At 42.7% G+C, this 18,691-nt stretch overlaps 1 protein-coding gene across 2 annotated transcripts in view; it reads left to right on the top strand.

Moving 5' to 3' along the window:
- Positions 1-18,691, top strand: part of DEPTOR (DEP domain containing MTOR interacting protein) — a 131,114-nt gene that overhangs the window by 53,169 nt on the left and 59,254 nt on the right. For both annotated transcript variants that reach the window (XM_073330244.2, XM_073330243.2), the window contains exon 5: positions 16,716-16,894. In XM_073330244.2, coding sequence (XP_073186345.1) covers positions 16,716-16,894 — 179 coding nt within the window. The remainder of the gene's footprint in view (positions 1-16,715; positions 16,895-18,691) is intronic.

Raw genomic sequence — 18,691 nt, 5'->3', positions numbered from 1 at the left:
CTGGAGGGCTTAGCAGTTGGCATCAGTTTTGCGGTGCCTATACTCGCTGGTCCCAGATTTGAAGCTTGGCAGAGCTAGCTCAGCCCTTTAGATAAGCAGATACACTTACAGTTGGTTGTGTGGGCTGTTTCACCAAGGGCCTAGCTCGTCTGCATCATCCAAGTCCTAGGTCCTGTGGCACTTCTTGTAATAGTCCAGGTTTGCTTTCTCTTTTTCTTCCTTTACTGTCTGCTGTGTACTGGCTGCCGCTCTCCACCCCGAAGACAGATACGCTTCATTGGTGATATGTTCATAAAGTGCTTGAGATGAGAGGTGCTGTAAAATAATGTGTGCCTTTTGAATCCCTCCAGGAAGCAAAGTTCTAGAGTTGTAGAGGTATAATAAGTGCCTAGATATAGAGTATACCTATAGAGAGAGAGTGTATGTGTATGTAATAGTTGTGTAGTATAGGCATTTCCATACTGCAGCCTTATTATACAAATAAGGACATGCATGAGTTGAAAGGCTGATGATGAGTGTTTTGTCATATTTAAAAGACAGAATTGTCAAACTACCAGAAGAAGGATTAAACTGAAATATAGAACAGTCATGTGTAAATGCAGCTTCTCTTCTCACATATATCATATATAAGATTTGGAAGGTTGCTGAAACTCCGTGCCTGTGACCCTTTAAAATAAACTGGACAACACACTAGAAAATATATTGTAAGGAAGAGTCCTGCAGTGGTTGGGGGGATGGACTAGATAACATCACCTCATAGGTCTTCTCTACCTGAAAGGTTCACCATACCCCTCCTTACCATGTGCATCATTTGCACGCTAACACGACAGTTCAGATTTGAAAATGTGTGATCTGTGAAAAGCAATAGATACAGCTGTTTACATTCAGTGCGAGTAACAATTTCTGCGTGGATCAGTGGCACAATTTTATTTTGATGTAAACTGAAGAATACAAGCTGAGATTTTGAGTTTTAGAAGTTGCTAAGCACCTATAAGTCTCATTTGATATACTTTACATTCAAAAGCTACAGTATTGGTACCAGTGTAAAAAGACCTAGTTCTGTGACTGAAGTAAACTTTTTTTATACAGCACTGCTGGAGAAATAGTAATACTGAGGTGGCTGAAGGAAGAATATTGTTTGACTCACTGATGAGAACTCCTGCCATATAGCACTTATGTAGAGGATATAAGGTTTCTTACTATTGCCAGTATTTCATACCTTTTATCAAAATGCCCGCAATTCTTACTTCAAAGTGGTGAAGCAATGCTAAATATTGACCTAAGAAAGTTAATCTGAATCCGGCACTGTGACCGGGGTCCTAGTGGGGGCCAGCTATGGTCACTCTATTAGGGTGAACTGCTAAGAATGGGGCAGCCAAACCTCCAAAAGCTGGTGGATATTCCAATACACCTCTACCCAGATATAACGCGGTCCGCGGGAGCCAAAAAATCTTACCATGTTATATGTGAAGCCCCATTATATCGAACTTGCTTTGGCCCCCCTGCTCCTTGTCCCCTGACTGCCCCCTCCAGTGACCGCCCCCCGTCCCTAATCACCCCCAGGATCCCACACCCTACCCAACCCCCCTGCTCCCTGTCCCTGACTGCCCCGACCTCTATCTACACCCCTGCCCAGCACTCACCGGCACCGGCGGGAAGTGGAGCAACGTGGCCCCAGCCCGCTCCATTCTGCCAGCTCCCGGTCGTGGCACTCTGCTTCCCGCTGCCGGTGAGTGTAGGGAGGTTGGGGAAAGGACGCCCCCTACACTCACTGGCAGCGGGAAGCGGAGCGCCACGGCTGGGAGCTGGCGGAATGGAGTGGGCTGGAGCCGGGCTGCTCCACTTCCGCTGCTGCCAGTGAGTGCGGGGAGGGATCCCTTTCCCCAAGCCCCCTCCCCCGAGCAACACGGCTGGGGCTGGGGCGAGGGAAGCGGAGCGGGCTGCTCCTGGCCTCCCCGCTAATCCCCCGGGCCACTCTGGGCCTGCGGGGCCCCCAAAAGTGCCCCCCCCTCCTGCCTCCAAGACCCTGCGGAGTGGGGGGGTGGAGGCCTGCTTTACTGCGTTGTATGTAAACCTGTGTTATATTGGGTCGCATTATATCGGGGTAGAGGTGTACTTAGATTCACTAAGCCAGCATAAACCAGTTTCTTTATTACCTTACTGGTTACTCAGAAGTCTAAACAACACAGTTCCCTTAAAGTGATCCAGCCTCAGGCCTCCATCCAGGTACCCACATCAAATATGATGAAAATTTTTGTAAATCTTATTTCATCATATAAAAGAAAAGGTTCTACCAGTCCCAAAGGATTGGACACATTACCTCCCAGATTAACAAATGTTTCAGATCTTACACGCTACAGCCAATCCTTATTAACTAAACTAAAATGTATTAAAAAACAAAAGAGAGAGATTATGGTTAAAAGATCCATATACATACAGACATGAGTTCAATTCATTTAGGTGCAGATTCATAGCAGAGATAGTAAGCTTCCTAGGTGCAAAGAGTTCTTTCAGAAATAGTTCATAGTTTATAGTCCAATGTCCAAATATCATATTCAGGACATACCAGCATAACTGGGACCTCAGTATTGCAACTCAGACTTCTCTGATGAAGTTTAAACAGATCTCAGATGACAGAATCAGGACCCAAAGATCTTTTATATAATTTCATGTCTTTTAAGAAGTTGGAATTCCTCAGGGAACAAAAGGTAATTAGGATGGCTTTGAAGGAGGTCCATCACCAGTACTTAGGTATGCGAATTAACAGAAGGCTATTTGCTTGTTCCTCCACCATTCACAGTACATTTCAAAGAGAGATGAATACTGAGATATCCTGTGTTTACAATTAATTTACGTGACAGGATGTTTTTTTGACCTCTGAATTATCAGAATACAGCATAGACAGGGACTGTTTATTACATTGTCCCCCCCTACTTATACATATGTAAATACACAAAAACACAAACATTATCTCCCCACATGTCTTCTGTGGGTTATTTATTTTGCAGGATGTTTAACCCTTTCTAGCCATGTGTCACACACACATTTTATTATTACCGTTCTTAAAAATCAGTGTCAAAGATCTGTTGATATTTGGTTAACCTTCATGTGGCTAGTTGCATTTACTGCATTGAAATATTATTCTCTCCTCCTTCCTCCCTCCCTCTGTTGAGTGAGAGCACCATTAATATTCAGAATCCAGAACAGCCTGTGCTTGCCAAAAAATATCTCCTGTCATCACAGGCAGATTTGTGCCTTCAGTGTATTATTTATGAGGAACGTGAATTAAGACAATAAGCAAGTTGCTGCATGAACAACAAAATTGATTAGTTCAGCAAGAAGGTTTCAAGATGTTTCTTATTCTGTCAACCTTTTGATTTAAGGTGAATATCTCCTATATCTGACACAGAAGCACTGAGAGTTGATCCCTCAATCCTTAGAAGGAGATGAAGTAAATTTCATCCTATATGAGCGCATATATCTGGATGAGAACAAAAGGACTCATTATTCACTATTGGTTATTTGCTAGCCATTCATTGCTTTCTTGTTTACAAAGTTCCAGTCACCCAGTCAGGGAGCAGAAACAATTTAATGAGTCTGAAGTGACCAATCTTACATGACAAATAACAGAATATTGGAAGAAAATAATGGACAGTGCTGAAGTTTTTCTGCACAAACTCTTCAGACAATTATAGTGAATAATAATGTGTCAGATTTAATGACCATTCATGAACAATTTACCCACAGAAAAAAAGGTCTAAATTCATCATAAAACATAATCACACCAAATTATTCGGCCAGCTCTACTGAAGAACTCAAGACTGGGAGTCTCACAGACTTTCAGAAGGGAACATCGTGATCATCTAGTCTGACCTCCTGCACATTGCAGGCCACAGAACCTCACCCACTCCTGAAATAGACCCCTAACCTCTAGCTGAGTTACTTTAAAGGCTGCAGGTTATAGAGAATTCACCATTTACACTTGTGTAAACCTGCAAGTGATCCATGTTCCATGCTGCAGAGGAAGGCAACCCACACCTCTCCCCCCCCACACCAGGGTCTCAGCCAATCTGATCTCAACCAATCTGACCTCAACCAATGAGCCGTTCAGCAGTGGGCAGGAGGCACTGGGAGAAGGGGGCAGAGTGGGGAAAGGAAGAGGCAGAATGAGGGTGGGGCTTTGGGGAAGGAGGCAGCACGGTGGGAGGTGGAGCACCCATCCAGAAAAATGAAATTCGGTGCCTGTGAGTTAGACCCTGAGCATGATACCTGGGAAACAATTCTCAGAGCCCTCCCCATCTAGCAGTGTGGGATTTTTGCTACTGGCAGTCACTGATGGGCCACATGCCATAGTAGGCATCCCCATCATACATTCCCCTCCATAAACTTATCAAGCTCAGTCTTTAAGCCAGCTAGGCTTTTTGCCCCCACTGCTCCTCTGATGGTTAGAAACCTTCATCTAATTTCAAGCCTAAACTTGTTGATGGCCAGTTTATATCCATTTGTTCTTGTGTCCACAATGGTGCTTAACTTTATTAACTCTTCTCTCTCCCTGGTACAGTATTTATCCCTCTGATGTATTTATTGAGATCAATCATATCCCTCCTCAGCCTTCTTTTGGTTATGCTAAACAAGCTAAGCTCTTCGAGTCTCCTCTCCTAAGGTAGGTTTTCTGTTCCTCGGATCATCCTAGTAGCCCTTCTCTGCACCTGTTCCATTTTGAATTAATCTTTTCTTCAACATGGGATACCAGAATTGCACACAGTAATCCAGATGAGGTCTCACCAGTGCCTTGTGTAATGATAGTAACACTTCTCTGTCTCTCTTGGAAATACCTCACATGATGCATCCTAGGACTGCATTAGCTTTTTTCACGGCCGCATCACATTGACAGCTCATAGACATCCTGTGATCAACCAGTACACCCCGGTCTTTATCCTCCTCTGTCACGTCCAACTGATAAGTCCCCAGCTTAGAGCAAAAATTCTTGTTGTTAGTCCCTAAATGTATGACCTTGCACTTTGCACTGTAAAATTTCATCCCGTTTCTCAAAAAGAAAAGGAGTACTTGTGGCACCTTAGAGACAAACAAATTTATTTGAGCATAAACTTTTGTGAGCTACAGCTTACTTCATCAGATGCATACCTGTAGCTCACGAAAGCTTATGCTCAAATAAATTTGTTAGTCTCCAAGGTGCCACAAGTACTCCTTTTCTTTTTGCAAATACAGACTAACACGGCTGCTACTCTGAAACCTGTCATCCCATTTCTGTTACTCCAGTTTACAAGGTCATCCAGATCTTCTTATATGATATTCCAGTCCTCCTCTATATTGGCTATACCTCCCAACTTTGTGTCATCTGCAAATTTTATTAGCACACTCTCACTTTTTGTGACAAGGTCACTAATAAAAATGTTAAATAAGATTGGTCCCAAGACCGATCCCTGAGGAACTCCACTAGTAACCTCCCTCCGGCCTGAAAATTCATCTTTCAGTATGACCTGTTGTAGTTTCTACTTCAGCCAGTTCCTTATCCACCTTTCAGTTTTCATATTAATCTCCATCTTCTCCAATTTAACTAACAATTTCCCATGTGGAACTCTATCAAATGCCTTACTGAAATCCAGGTAGATTAGATGTACTGCATTTTCTTTGCCTAAAAAATGAGTTATCTTCTCAAAGAAGGAGATCAGGTTTGTCTGGCACGATCTATCTTTTATAAAATCATACTGTATTTTATCCCAATTATAGTTCACTTCTATATCCTTAACTACTTTCTCTTTCAAAATGTGTTCCAATACCTTGCATGCAACTGAGGTCAAACTAACAGGCCTGCAGTTTCCTGGATCACTTTTTTTCCCTTTCTTAAAAATAGGAACAGTATTAGTAATTCTCCACTCACAGGGTACGACCTCTGAATTTTCAGATTAATTAAAGATGCTTGCTATTGGTCTTGCAATTTCATGTGCCAGTTCCTTTAATATTTTTGGATAGAGATTTGACTTCCACCTTGGATGTGGTAATTTCTATCTCCATATCCTCATTGCCATTAGCCTTCCTGCCACTACCCCTTAGATCTTCATTAGCCTCATTAAAAACTGAGGCAAAGTATTTGTTTAGGCGTTTGGGCCATGCCTAGATAACCTTCAATCTCCACCCCATCCTCAGTGCTTAGTGGTCCCACTTCTTCTTTCTTGTTTTCTTCTTAGTTATATGGCTATAGAACCTTTTACTGTTGGTTTTAATTCCCTTTGCAAGGTCTAACTCTGCTTGGCTTTTGGCAGTTCTCACTTTATCCCTTTATCACTTTCTGACCACCAAGAGATAGCATTCCTTGCTCATCCCTCCCATCTTCCATTCCTTGTAGGCTTTCTGCTTTGAGATGCTTGCTCATCCAACTTGGTCTGCAACCCTTCCCTACATTTTTTTCCCCCTTGCTGGGGGTGCAGGCTTCAGATAGCTTCTGCAACTTTGACTTAAAGTAATTCCAAGCCTCCTCCACATTCAGATTCTTGAGTTCTTCAGTCCAGTCCACTTCCCTAACTGATTTCCTTGACTTATTAAAGTTATTAACTTTATTAAACTTATTAAAGTTAGCTCTTTTGAAATCAAAGATCCTGTTGCAGGGATATTTTTGTTTATCCTTCCATTTAGTTTTATAGAATCATAGAAGATTAGGGTTGGAAGAGACCTCAGGAGGTCATCTAGTCCAACCCGCTGCTCAAAGTAGGACCAGACCCAAGTAAATCATCCCAGCCAGGGGTTTGTCAAGCCAGGCCTTTAAAACCTCTAAGGCTGGATCCAGGAGTTTAAACTGGATTAACTAATGAGCAGTCAAACAAAGGTTGTCCTCTCCACCAAGCTCTTCTATGAGGTCCTCACTACTCACCAATACCAAATCTAAACAGGCATCACCACTTGTTGGATTAGCAACTATTTGGTGAAGAAATCTGTCAGCTATCTGCATTCCATAAGAACGGCCATACTGGGTCAGACTAATGGTCCATCTACTCCCATATCTTGTCTCCTGACAGTGGCCAATGCTAAATGCTTCAGAGGGAATGAACAGAACAGAGCAATTAGCGAGAGATCTGTTCCCTGTCATCCAGTCCCAGCTTCTAGCAGTCAGAGGTTTAGGGACACCCAGAGCAGAGGTTGCATCCCTGACCATCTTGGCTAATAACCATTGATGGACCTATCTTTCATGAACTTAATCTAATTATTTTTTGAACCCAGTTATATTGTTTTTGTCCTTCACAACATCCCCTGGCAACAAGTTCCACAAGTTGACTGTGCGTTATGTGAAGAAGTACTTCCTTCTGTTTGTTTTAAACGTGCTGCCTATTAATTTCATTGGGTGACCCTGGTTCATGTGTTATGTCAAGAGATAAATAACACTTCCTTATTTACTTTCTCCAAACCAGCCGTGATTTTATAGACCTCTATCATATTCTTCCTTAGTTGTCTCTTTATACATATGCACTATAAGGTGGGTAGAAAGCTGGCTAAATTGTCGGGCTCAACGGGTAGTGATCAATGGCTCCATGTCTAGTTGGCAGCCGGTATCAAGTGGAGTGCCCCAAGGGTTGGTCCTGGGGCCGGTTTTATTCAATATCTTCATAAATGATCTGGAGGATGGTGTGGATTGCACTCTCAGCAAATTTGCGGATGATACTAAACTGGGAGGAGTGGTAGATACGCTGGAGGGGAGGGATAGGATACAGAAGGACCTAGACCAATTGGAAGATTGGGCCAAAAGGAATCTGATGAGGTTCAATAAGGATAAGTGCAGGGTCCTGCACTTAGGACGGAAGAACCCAATGCACAGCTACAGACTAGGGACCGAATGGCTAGGCAGCAGTTCTGCGGAAAAGGACCTAGGGGTGACAGTGGACGAGAAGCTGGATATGAGTCAGCAGTGTGCCCTTGTTGCCAAGAAGGCCAATGGCATTTTGGGATGTATAAGTAGGGGCATAGCGAGCAGATCGAGGGACGTGATTGTTCCCCTCTATTCGACATTGGTGAGGCCTCATCTGGAGTACTGTGTCCAGTTTTGGGCCCCACACTTCAAGAAGGATGTGGATAAATTGGAGAGAGTCCAGCGAAGGGCAACAAAAACGATTAGGGGACTGGAACACATGAGTTATGAGGAGAGGCTGAGGGAGCTGGGATTGTTTAGCCTGCAGAAGAGAAGAATGAGGGGGGATTTGATAGCTGCTTTCAACTACCTGAAAGGGGGTTCCAAAGAGGATGGCTCTAGACTGTTCTCAATGGTAGCAGATGACAGAACGAGGAGTAATGGTCTCAAGTTGCAGTGGGGGAGGTTTAGATTGGATATTAGGAAAAACTTTTTCACTAAGAGGGTGGTGAAACACTGGAATGCGTTACCTAGGGAGGTGGTAGAATCTCCTTCCTTAGAGGTTTTTAAGGTCAGGCTTGACAAAGCCCTGGCTGGGATGATTTAACTGGGAATTGGTCCTGCTTTGAGCAGGGGGTTGGACTAGATGACCTTCTGGGGTCCCTTCCAACCCTGATATTCTATGATTCTATGATTCTATGATAAGAACGGCCATACTGGGTCAGACCATCTGGCTCACTGGTCTTCCACATTGGCCAATGCCAGATGCTTCAGAGGGAATGAACAGAACAGGCAATCATTGAGTGATCCATCCCCTTTCATTCATTCCCAGCTTCTGGCAATCAGAGTTTAGGGACACCCAGAGCATGGAATTGCATCCCTGACCATCTTGGCTAATAGCCATTGATGGACCTATCCACCGTGAACTTATCTAATTCTTTTTTAAATCCCGTTATAGATTTGGCCTTCACAACATCTCCTGGCAATGAGTTCTACAGATTGACTATGCATTGTGTGAAAAAGTACTTCCGTTTGTTTTAAATCTGCTGCCTATTAAGACTCCTGGTTCTTGTGTTATGTGAAGGAGTAAATAACATTTCCTTATTCACTTGCTGCACATCATTCACAATTTTATAGACCTGTATCATATTTCCTCTTAGTCGTCTCTTTTCCAAGATGAATAGTCCCAGTCTTTTTAATCTCTCCTCTTATAGAAGCTGTGCCCTTAATCACTTTTATTGCCCTTCTCTGTACCTTTTCTTATTCTAATATCTTTTTTGAGATGAGGTGACGAGAACTGCATGCAGTATTCAAGGTGTGGGTGTACCGTTGATTTATATAGTGGCATTTTGATATTTTCTTTCTTATTATCTATTCCTTTCCTAATGGTTCCTAATGTTCTGTTAGCTTTTTTGCCTACACTGCACATTGAGCAGACGTTTTCAGAGAACTATCCACAATGACTCCAAGATCTCTTTCTTGAGGGGTAGCAGCTAAGTTAGATCCCACCATTTTATATGTATAGCTGGGATTATGTTTTCCAGTGTGCATTACTTTGCATTTATCAACATTGAATTTCATCTGCCATTTTGTTACCAAGTCACCCAATTTTGTGAGATTCCTTTGTAATGCTTCACAGTCTGCTTTGGACTTAACTATCTTGAGTAATTTAGTATTGTCTGCAAACTTTGCCACCTCACTGTTTACCTCTTTTTCCAGATCATTTATGAGTATGTCGAAGAGCACAGGTCCAAGTACAGATCCTAAGGGGAACCCACTATTTCTCTCTCTGCACTGTGAAAACTGTCCATTTATTCTTACCCTTTGTTTCCTGTCTTTTAACCAGTTACTGCTCCATGAGAGGACCTTCCCTTTTATCCCATGACTTCTTTGCTTAAGAGCCTTTGGAGAGGGACCTTGTCAAAAACTTCCTGAAAGTCCAAGTATATTATATTAACTGGATCACCCTTCTCCACATACTTGTTGACACTATCATATAATTCTAATAGATTGGTGAGGCATGATTTCCCTTTATAAAAGCCATGTTGACTCATACACCACATATTGTGTTCATCTATCAGTCTGATAATTCTGTTCTTTACTATAGTTTCAGTCAGTTTGTCTGGTACTGAATTTAGACTTACTGACTGGTAATTGCCAGGATTACCTTTGGAGCCATTTTTAAACATTGGCGCCACATTAGCTTTCTGCCAGTCATCTGGTAAAGAACATGATTTAAGTGATAGGTCACATACCACAGTTGGTAGTTCTACAATTTCATATATTGATTCCTTCAGACCTTGGGTGAATGCCGCCTGGTCCTGGTGACTTATTACTGTTTAATTTATCAGTTTGTTCCAAAACCTCCTCTATTGACACCTCAATCTGGGACAATTCAACAGATTTGTCATCTAAAAAGAATGGTTCAGGTGTGGGAATTTACCTCACATCCTCTGCAGTGAACATGGAGGTAAAGAATTCATTTAGCTTCTCTGTGACAGCCTTGTCTTTCTCAAGTGCTCCTTTAGTACCTCGATCATTCAGTGGCTTCACGACTTGTTTGGCACGCTTCCTGCTTCTGATGTATTTAAAAAATTTTTACTGATAGTGCTTGTGTCTTTTGCTAGCTGCTCTTCAAATTCTTTTTTGGCCTGCCGATTTATACTTTTACACTTGAGTTGCCAGAATTTATGCTCCTTTCTCTTTTCCTCCATAGGATTTGGACTTCCAATTTTTAAAAGATGTCTTTTTGTCTCTAACCTCCTTTAACCTATTTTAAATTTGGCTGATAAAGGTCTATATCCTCAGCTGCTGTAAACTGGTTTAGTTCTATTGAAGTCAGAGGATTTATGGTGACTTACACCAGCTGACAATCTTATTTCTGAATTTGTTAAACTGTCAGTTTCTCATGTCTGCTTGTTCACAAATTCTAATCCTTAGCAGTTCTATTCTGGGCTCAGAGAGAATGGTGTGAAATATTAAGCTGAGTGTTTTTCACTTGATATTTTTCCAGATTCTTTTGTGTCCCTGTAAATTCAGTCATTAGCATCTCTTTTGCAGGGATGTGTCTGTCTGCCTCTTTAATCAGCTAGACACAGTAATTATATATACATGTAAAAACAAGAATTTCTGTTTGGTTCCTGCAGAGCCTGGGCAACCAATTCTCATGCAACAGCTGGTTTGAAAAGGCTTGGTTGCTTGTTTTGTGTGTGTGTGTGTGTGTGTGTGTGTGTGTGTGTGTGTGTGTGTGTGTGTGTTTGATAGGCTGAGCAAGGCATGGAAGATGCTCCTTCACAGCTCCTTCTGTACTGGATGTTGCCAGACTATATGTTCAGGAGCTAAAACTTGCTTACCTGTATTTTAAAAAGAAAAGAAAAGAAACCCTGAAAGGAAGAATAAGGACTATGCAAATGTACAAGTGGTCTGGGTGCTCTGCATCTTATTCCTTGTGTTATGTTACTGTTGTGACAGAATGCACCCCTATTCACACCTTATACACTATTGTCATAATCTTTTTACAAAATATGCCTTGTAAGGTATCATTTGAAAACTAATAACTTATTGGTCAATAATATGATGGTAAAACATATGTAACGATATTATACGTGAACTTATAAGCATAAGATGAAATCATGACTGAAGTGCATTTACTAGACAAGTCTGGAGACTGGGTAAACTTGTTTCTCAAAGTCAAAGGACAAGTTGACACCTCGCCAGGTGTCATCAAATCTGATGGGCCATCAGCTATCAAGTGACTTTCTTTGGCAAGGAAAGGAGGCAGGAACAAACAGATCTGCATCTTAATAAACAACTTAGCAACTCCCGCCCACCAGACTCCATGTCTCCTTACTTTCAACTGAAAAAAAACTTTATGAGGGGGTCTGAGCTATCAAAGTGAGGGGCAGTCAAGTTATCTCTCTCTGTGTCCATCTCCCTCCTTACACCTAAGAAGATAAAAGAAATAGCCATTGTACTTTGGAGGAGGAGTCTGGACCTGAAGATCATAGAATCATAGAATATCAGGGTTGGAAGGGACCCCAGAAGGTCATCTAGTCCAACCCCCTGCTCAAAGCAGGACCAATTCCCAGTTAAATCATCCCAGCCAGGGCTTTGTCAAGCCTGACCTTAAAAACCTCTAAGGAAGGAGATTCTACCACCTCCCTAGGTAACGCATTCCAGTGTTTCACCACCCTCTTAGTGAAAAAGTTTTTCCTAATATCCAATCTAAACCTCCCCCACTGCAACTTGAGACCATTACTCCTCGTTCTGTCATCTGCTACCATTGAGAACAGTCTAGAGCCATCCTCTTTGGAACCCCCTTTCAGGTAGTTGAAAGCAGCTATCAAATCCCCCCTCATTCTTCTCTTCTGCAGGCTAAACAATCCCAGCTCCCTCAGCCTCTCCTCATAACTCATGTGTTCCAGTCCCCTAATCATTTTTGTTGCCCTTCGCTGGACTCTCTCCAATTTATCCACATCCTTCTTGAAGTGTGGGGCCCAAAACTGGACACAGTACTCCAGATGAGGCCTCACCAATGTCGAATAGAGGGGAACGATCACGTCCCTCGATCTGCTCGCTATGCCCCTACTTATACATCCCAAAATGCCATTGGCCTTCTTGGCAACAAGGGCACACTGCTGACTCATATCCAGCTTCTCGTCCACTGTCACCCCTAGGTCCTTTTCCGCAGAACTGCTGCCTAGCCATTCGGTCCCTAGTCTGTAGCTGTGCATTGGGTTCTTCCGTCCTAAGTGCAGGACCCTGCACTTATCCTTATTGAACCTCATCAGATTCCTTTTGGCCCAATCTTCCAATTGGTCTAGGTCCTTCTGTATCCTATCCCTCCCCTCCAGCGTATCTACCACTCCTCCCAGTTTAGTATCATCCGCAAATTTGCTGAGAGTGCAATCCACACCATCCTCCAGATCATTTATGAAGATATTGAATAAAACCGGCCCCAGGACCGACCCTTGGGGCACTCCACTTGATACCGGCTGCCAACTAGACATGGAGCCATTGATCACTACCCGTTGAGCCCGACAATCTAGCCAACTTTCTACCCACCTTATAGTGCATTCATCCAGCCCATACTTCCTTAACTTGCTGACAAGAATACTATGGGAGACCGTGTCAAAAGCTTTGCTAAAGTCAAGAAACAATACATCCACTGCTTTCCCTTCATCCACAGAACCAGTAATCTCATCATAAAAGGCAATTAGATTAGTCAGGCATGACCTTCCCTTGGTGAATCCATGCTGGCTGTTCCTGATCACTTTCCTCTCATGCAAGTGCTTCAGGATTGATTCTTTGAGGACCTGCTCCATGATTTTTCCAGGGACTGAGGTGAGGCTGACTGGCCTGTAGTTCCCAGGATCTTCCTTCTTCCCTTTTTTAAAGATTGGCACTACATTAGCCAATTAGCCAAGATTTTGATCAGTAATGCTGTTAGAAGGATGTGATAAGGACTTTACTTTGAATCAAGTGTAGTTTAAGTTAGGCACTAGGAAGCATTTTATCTTCATTTTTCTTGTAACCATTTCTAACTTTTATGCTTCGTTACTTGTACTTACTTCAAACCTATCTCTTTGTAGTTAAATAAACCTGTTTTATGCTTTACTTGAAACTAATCCTGTGCATTTAAATTAAATTGTCCGAGTAACTCCATTTAAGGTGGCAAGCTGTTGTGTATTGCTCTCTTAAAGGGACAATGGACCTAATATCTCTGGCTATCCAAGAGGCGGCTGGACGGTACAGAACATACATTGTTGGGGGAAAATCCAGGACTGGGAGCTTGTTGAGTAACCAAGGCTGGTAAAAGCCAGAGGGTAAGCCAAGTGCAGCTGGCAGGCTGCAGTTACACATAGTCACTCAGTAGCACCTGCATGCTGGTGGCTGTTTGTGAGCAATCTAGGTTGGGAGGTCCAGCAGCAAGGCATTGCAGGGCATGCCAGATTACAGGGCTGATGATGACACAGCCCCTCACTGGTATGGCTTGCACCCCGGAATGTCACACCTGCTTTTGGATTTGTCCCTGAATTCAGCTAAGTTTTTTTGTGTGGGTTCTTACTCAGCTCAAAAGGTTTGGCAGGGGCACAAGAAAATGTATAACAGTTCACTTTATCTGCCACCAGTTCACAACTGTGACCATGTAGTTTGACACTGGTCTTGACCTATAGCTTGGCTGACTGGTAGTCTGGCCAACTGATTAAGGGTTTCAGCTAACTCCCGTTCAAGTCAGTAGGATAAATCCTTTAGACTTGAAATAGTAGGATCAGGGTCTATCTGACCAACTGCTTAAACCATTGTCATTTTTAAATGAGCCTTCGCCATATCTTCCTGCAACATCACTTTCTGATGCCCCCATTAATTAATTCTAAACATCTCCCCAGATGAAGTGATGTTAATATATAATATCGTGTCCTTCCAACACAAGTGTTATCGGGGTGTCGGAATGGAATGGGCCAGAGGGCCATGGCCCCATCACTTTTACTGGCTGCAAGGATGAGCGATGGGTGGGACGGGGTGGAGAGGAGTGAGTGGGGAGCGGTGTCTTGGGGAGAAGGGGCAGCCCCTTCCACATGGTGTCAGAGCTCAGCTTGTGTACCAATTTAGACCTAGTTATTTGAAAGGAGTATAAAATCAGTAACATCAATATATATCTAATGTATAGTTGTGCCCCTTCAGATTAGCTAGAAATGAAATTGTTTTGTTTTTAAAAGATCTTCTGTAGGTTTAGTTTCATGTCATTTAACATTTGAAAATGATTCCTGGTAATTGCAGTTGGAATTTATGCATGCAGGAAGTCAGTGGAAAAGAGAGGTGGTGATGATCTGCAGATTTCCATTCTTCATGGGTTACAAAGACTCAGAACTTACAAAACTGGAGGGACAGGTGCTCAATTTCTTCTGCTAAGATGAGCTCTAGATGCTTTAGCAATTTAAAAGTAAGCTCATGTACATTTATACCACATTCTGATTTGTGACCAGAAGGGCAAAAAGCTTAAGCGGTTCCAGGATAATTAATTGTGTTGTAACATCTCCAATTGGCTGGTTGTAGAATGATTTGGGAGGATTGTTATGCTGATCCTGAGAAATGCTGCATGTACTTAGCTTGGCCCTTGAAAACTAGGCCACAAGTCCCGTTAAAGATCATGTAGTTATCAGGCAGTCCATGCTGCAATGCAGACCTGCAGAAATAGAGCTAAGGATGAATGAAGTGCTATTATCCCCTTGTTTAAGGGGATCTGAGGCACAGAGAAACTAAGGCTCACATCCTCAAAGGGGTGCTTAACTCCCATTCATTTCAATGGAAGTTAGGTGCTTACCTTTAAGAATCTGGGCCTAAGTGACTTGCCCAAATTCACAGGAAGTCTGTGGGAGAGCAGGGAATTGAATCCAATACCAAGGCTGTGCCCTAACCACTGGGCTATCCTTCCTTCCCAACTTACTATGCAGTTGTACAAAAAGGTATAGGGATTGTTTTTAAAAGGTGCCTGGGGTCTACACTGCAGTAAAATAACCTGCAGTACCAAGTCACATAGACATTTTGGCCATGTAGACATTTGGGCTCGGGTTCTGAGATCCACATCCGTTGTGGGGTGTCAGACCTGGGCTCCAGCCTAAGCCGGAATGCTGCAGTTTTTAACCCCATAGCCTGAGCTCTCTGAGTCCAGGTCAGCTGATCCAGGCCCTCTGCAGCTGTTACGGTCTTTATTGCAGTGTGGACAAAGACCAAGTGCTGAATTGCCCAGTACTTTCAGGTGAACACTGTGACACAGTGGTGGAGTGATGAAGTTAAACTTTGATCAGCCACTGTCTACATTTCACTTTAGTTAATAAACAAAGCTGTTGATGTTTCCAGTGCACTCTGCATGGCATTTTACACAGTGCTGAAATTCATTCTTACCTGTCATAAGTTCATTTACAAATAGGTTTTGGACCGTAACTTTTTAGCAATATAAAATAGAAAGAATTTCCTGTAGGGTGAGGCAATCTTGAACATGGAATTAACTTGATTGTGTTCAAAGGGGGGAAAACACAACATCGTAGGATGCTTTCCTCTGAATTTTTGGGTACACGTTTTGATCTCAAAATAAATTGGCCTCCATTTAAAATGATCCTCCTTGTGTGGGGAACATTTTCTGGATTCTGATTACCATCTTTTTGTTTTGTTATACAACCCTCACCACTTTGTAACCAATACTGGTTAGACTGTAAGCTTTTCAACGTAGGGATTCTCACGTATTTGTATAGTGTCCAGCACAGTCATGGTCTGGGGCCTCGAGCCACTACTGTACTATAAATAATAACAAATAGCAAGTAATTTAAAAATAAAGGAACAACAAAGTTTGATTTCTTTCAAGCAAAGTAGCTGACTCACAGAGAGAACACAAGGTAACTAATATACCCTACTACACTAGTGCCTTGAATGTTCTCAATGACGCTAATAAACAAAGGAGGACCTAACAGAAAGACAGCTGTGCTTATTTCAACTTCATAAGATCACATGTTACTCAAATAGCAAAGGCAAGTATTGCTAAGGAAAAGTGTTTTCAGTATCCAAAACACTGGGACAGTTATTTTTTGGTAAGTTTATTTCACAATATCTGTTTCAAGACTCCTTAGACATCTGTTAATAGCCCCTTCGGCTTTCTGAATTGCAGTTCCCAGTTTTACGTGATTAGCCTGAGAATGTTTTTGTTCGTTTTTAGCGTTCCACATGCCAGTTTATAATTAAGAACTGTTTATAATTAAGGCAATAAAAAGTTGCTTCTGTTTGCCTAGTCTACAAAAATGGATCAGGAATTGCTTTCTGAAGAATTGCTTTCCCCATATATTCGTTTTTCCTTCTGTGGCAGGCTGATGAATTCTGAGAACACACTTTTACTAGCCAGGGAAGAGGAGAGCGTCAAGTATGAACGGACCTTCATGGCATCTGAATTTATTGAGTGGCTGATTCAGGAAGGAGAAGTCACAACAAGGACTGAGGCAGAACAACTTGGCCGTAGACTGTTGGAGCATGGGATTATACAGCACGGTGAGGAATTTACTGCCTGGTAACAAAAAGCTACACTCTTTACAACACTTTTTCCATGCAGGATCATGTAAAGAGGTTGCAGATCGCGCTGTTTGGCTCTAAAACATTTCCAATTCTAACTCCTATCTAAATGATAGATGGTTGTATACTTATTTTTAAGAAAGGGTTGAATTTTCAAAAGCACTCAAAACCACTAGAATTTGGGTTTGAGTTGCTAGTAACAAATAAGTAATGAATAAAAGGCAACCTTTTATTTGGTGGTGAATAATTAAACAGTGGAAGTCATTGCCCTAGGACAGGGATCGACCTTTGGCACGCGGCCCGTCAGGGAAATCTGCTGGCAGACTGGGATGCTTTTTTACCTGCAGCGTCCGCAGGTTCGGCCAATCACAGCTCCCACTGGCCGCGGTTCGCCATTCCAGGCCAATGGGGGCTGCGGGAAGCGGCATGGGCCGAGGGATGTGCTGGCCGCCGCTTCCCGCAGCCCCCATTGGCCTGCAATGGCGAACTGCAGCCAGTGGGAGATGCAGTCGGCCGAACCTGCGGACGCTGCACGTAAACAAACCGGCTCGCCAGCGGATATCCCTATCGTATTGCACAATTGGCCAGGTATATTTGGAAAAGGATGGGGAAATCACTTTCACCTGAAACATTATTACAGTTAGTCCTGCACTGTGAGGTCTTTGAAGGAGGGATTTAGTATCTGTTCAGTGCCCAGCACAGTGGGGCTCCTTGGTGCTACTGGCACGACATAACTTGCTACAATAAGGGTAAAGCTCAGCTGTGCAAGTGACAGAGCTTTCTTGGGGGCAGCCCAAGACCGTAGAATGAACTCCTCCAGGAACTAAGGACCCTCACAAACCTCACCACCTTGTGCTCTAAGTGCAAGGCGAATCTCTTTGATCTTACCTTTTCTAACATAAACATATACCAACACGTGTGTGTGTGTGTGTGTGTAAATATTAAAAAAATAAATCTAGACCACTTCACTGTACGTACTTCTCCCCCTAGAGAGGGGATGAGAGAACAGACATGTGACATGTGTTAGTCATATTGCTTAATGTGCTACTGGAAGGTGCTCAGATGCTACAATGATGAGCACGGCATAAGACCTGTATAGATTAGAACACAGTACAGATTTAACAATAATAGGTAGCTGCATGAAGCAGGGTCTTTTTGTTGTTCTATGACAATACCTGTAACCTCAAGGAAGGAAAAGGCCTGGTGTTATAAAGTACCTCTACAGTTTCTCTGTGACTTTAATCAAGTGCAAAGTTTGTATTTACCTTGTAATTAACAGCAGCTATTTCTGAATGTTTACAAGAGGCAGCTTCAATTCTATAATTACCCTTGGTGCTGATTTATAGAGTGCCACCAGGTTAGGACTTAGTGCAAAGTGAAAATATTTCCCCCTCCTCTCTACAGCAACAATTATTTCATTTGTATTTTTACCCTGAGCTGTTTCTATATGTAGATACAGGGTGAGCTGGTTTAAAAAAAAATTGGATTCACGGTTGAAATGTGTTCAGAGGAAAGAAAATCAGGATGTGATAGATTTATTGCAAAGCAAGCATTGTTCTCATTAACAGAATCCAAGGAATAACGAAGGGTCACCCTCGGGAGCCCTGTGTGGGTGCACAAAGATCCTCTCTTGCACCCTTGCAAGGGACTGCACGCAGTATGGCTGGAAGGTGCAGTTCCTGCTCCCACTGAGTGCCCCTGAGAAACTAATTCATTGTAAAGGGGGAGAGGTGATGTGAAGGTGTTTCCTTTTCCTACACCAGCCAGTACGTACAA

The sequence above is a fragment of the Lepidochelys kempii genome, chromosome 2, assembly GCF_965140285.1.
Source record: "Lepidochelys kempii isolate rLepKem1 chromosome 2, rLepKem1.hap1, whole genome shotgun sequence".
Lineage (NCBI taxonomy): Eukaryota > Metazoa > Chordata > Testudines > Cheloniidae > Lepidochelys > Lepidochelys kempii.
This window is presented reverse-complemented; position numbering and strand designations above follow the sequence as displayed.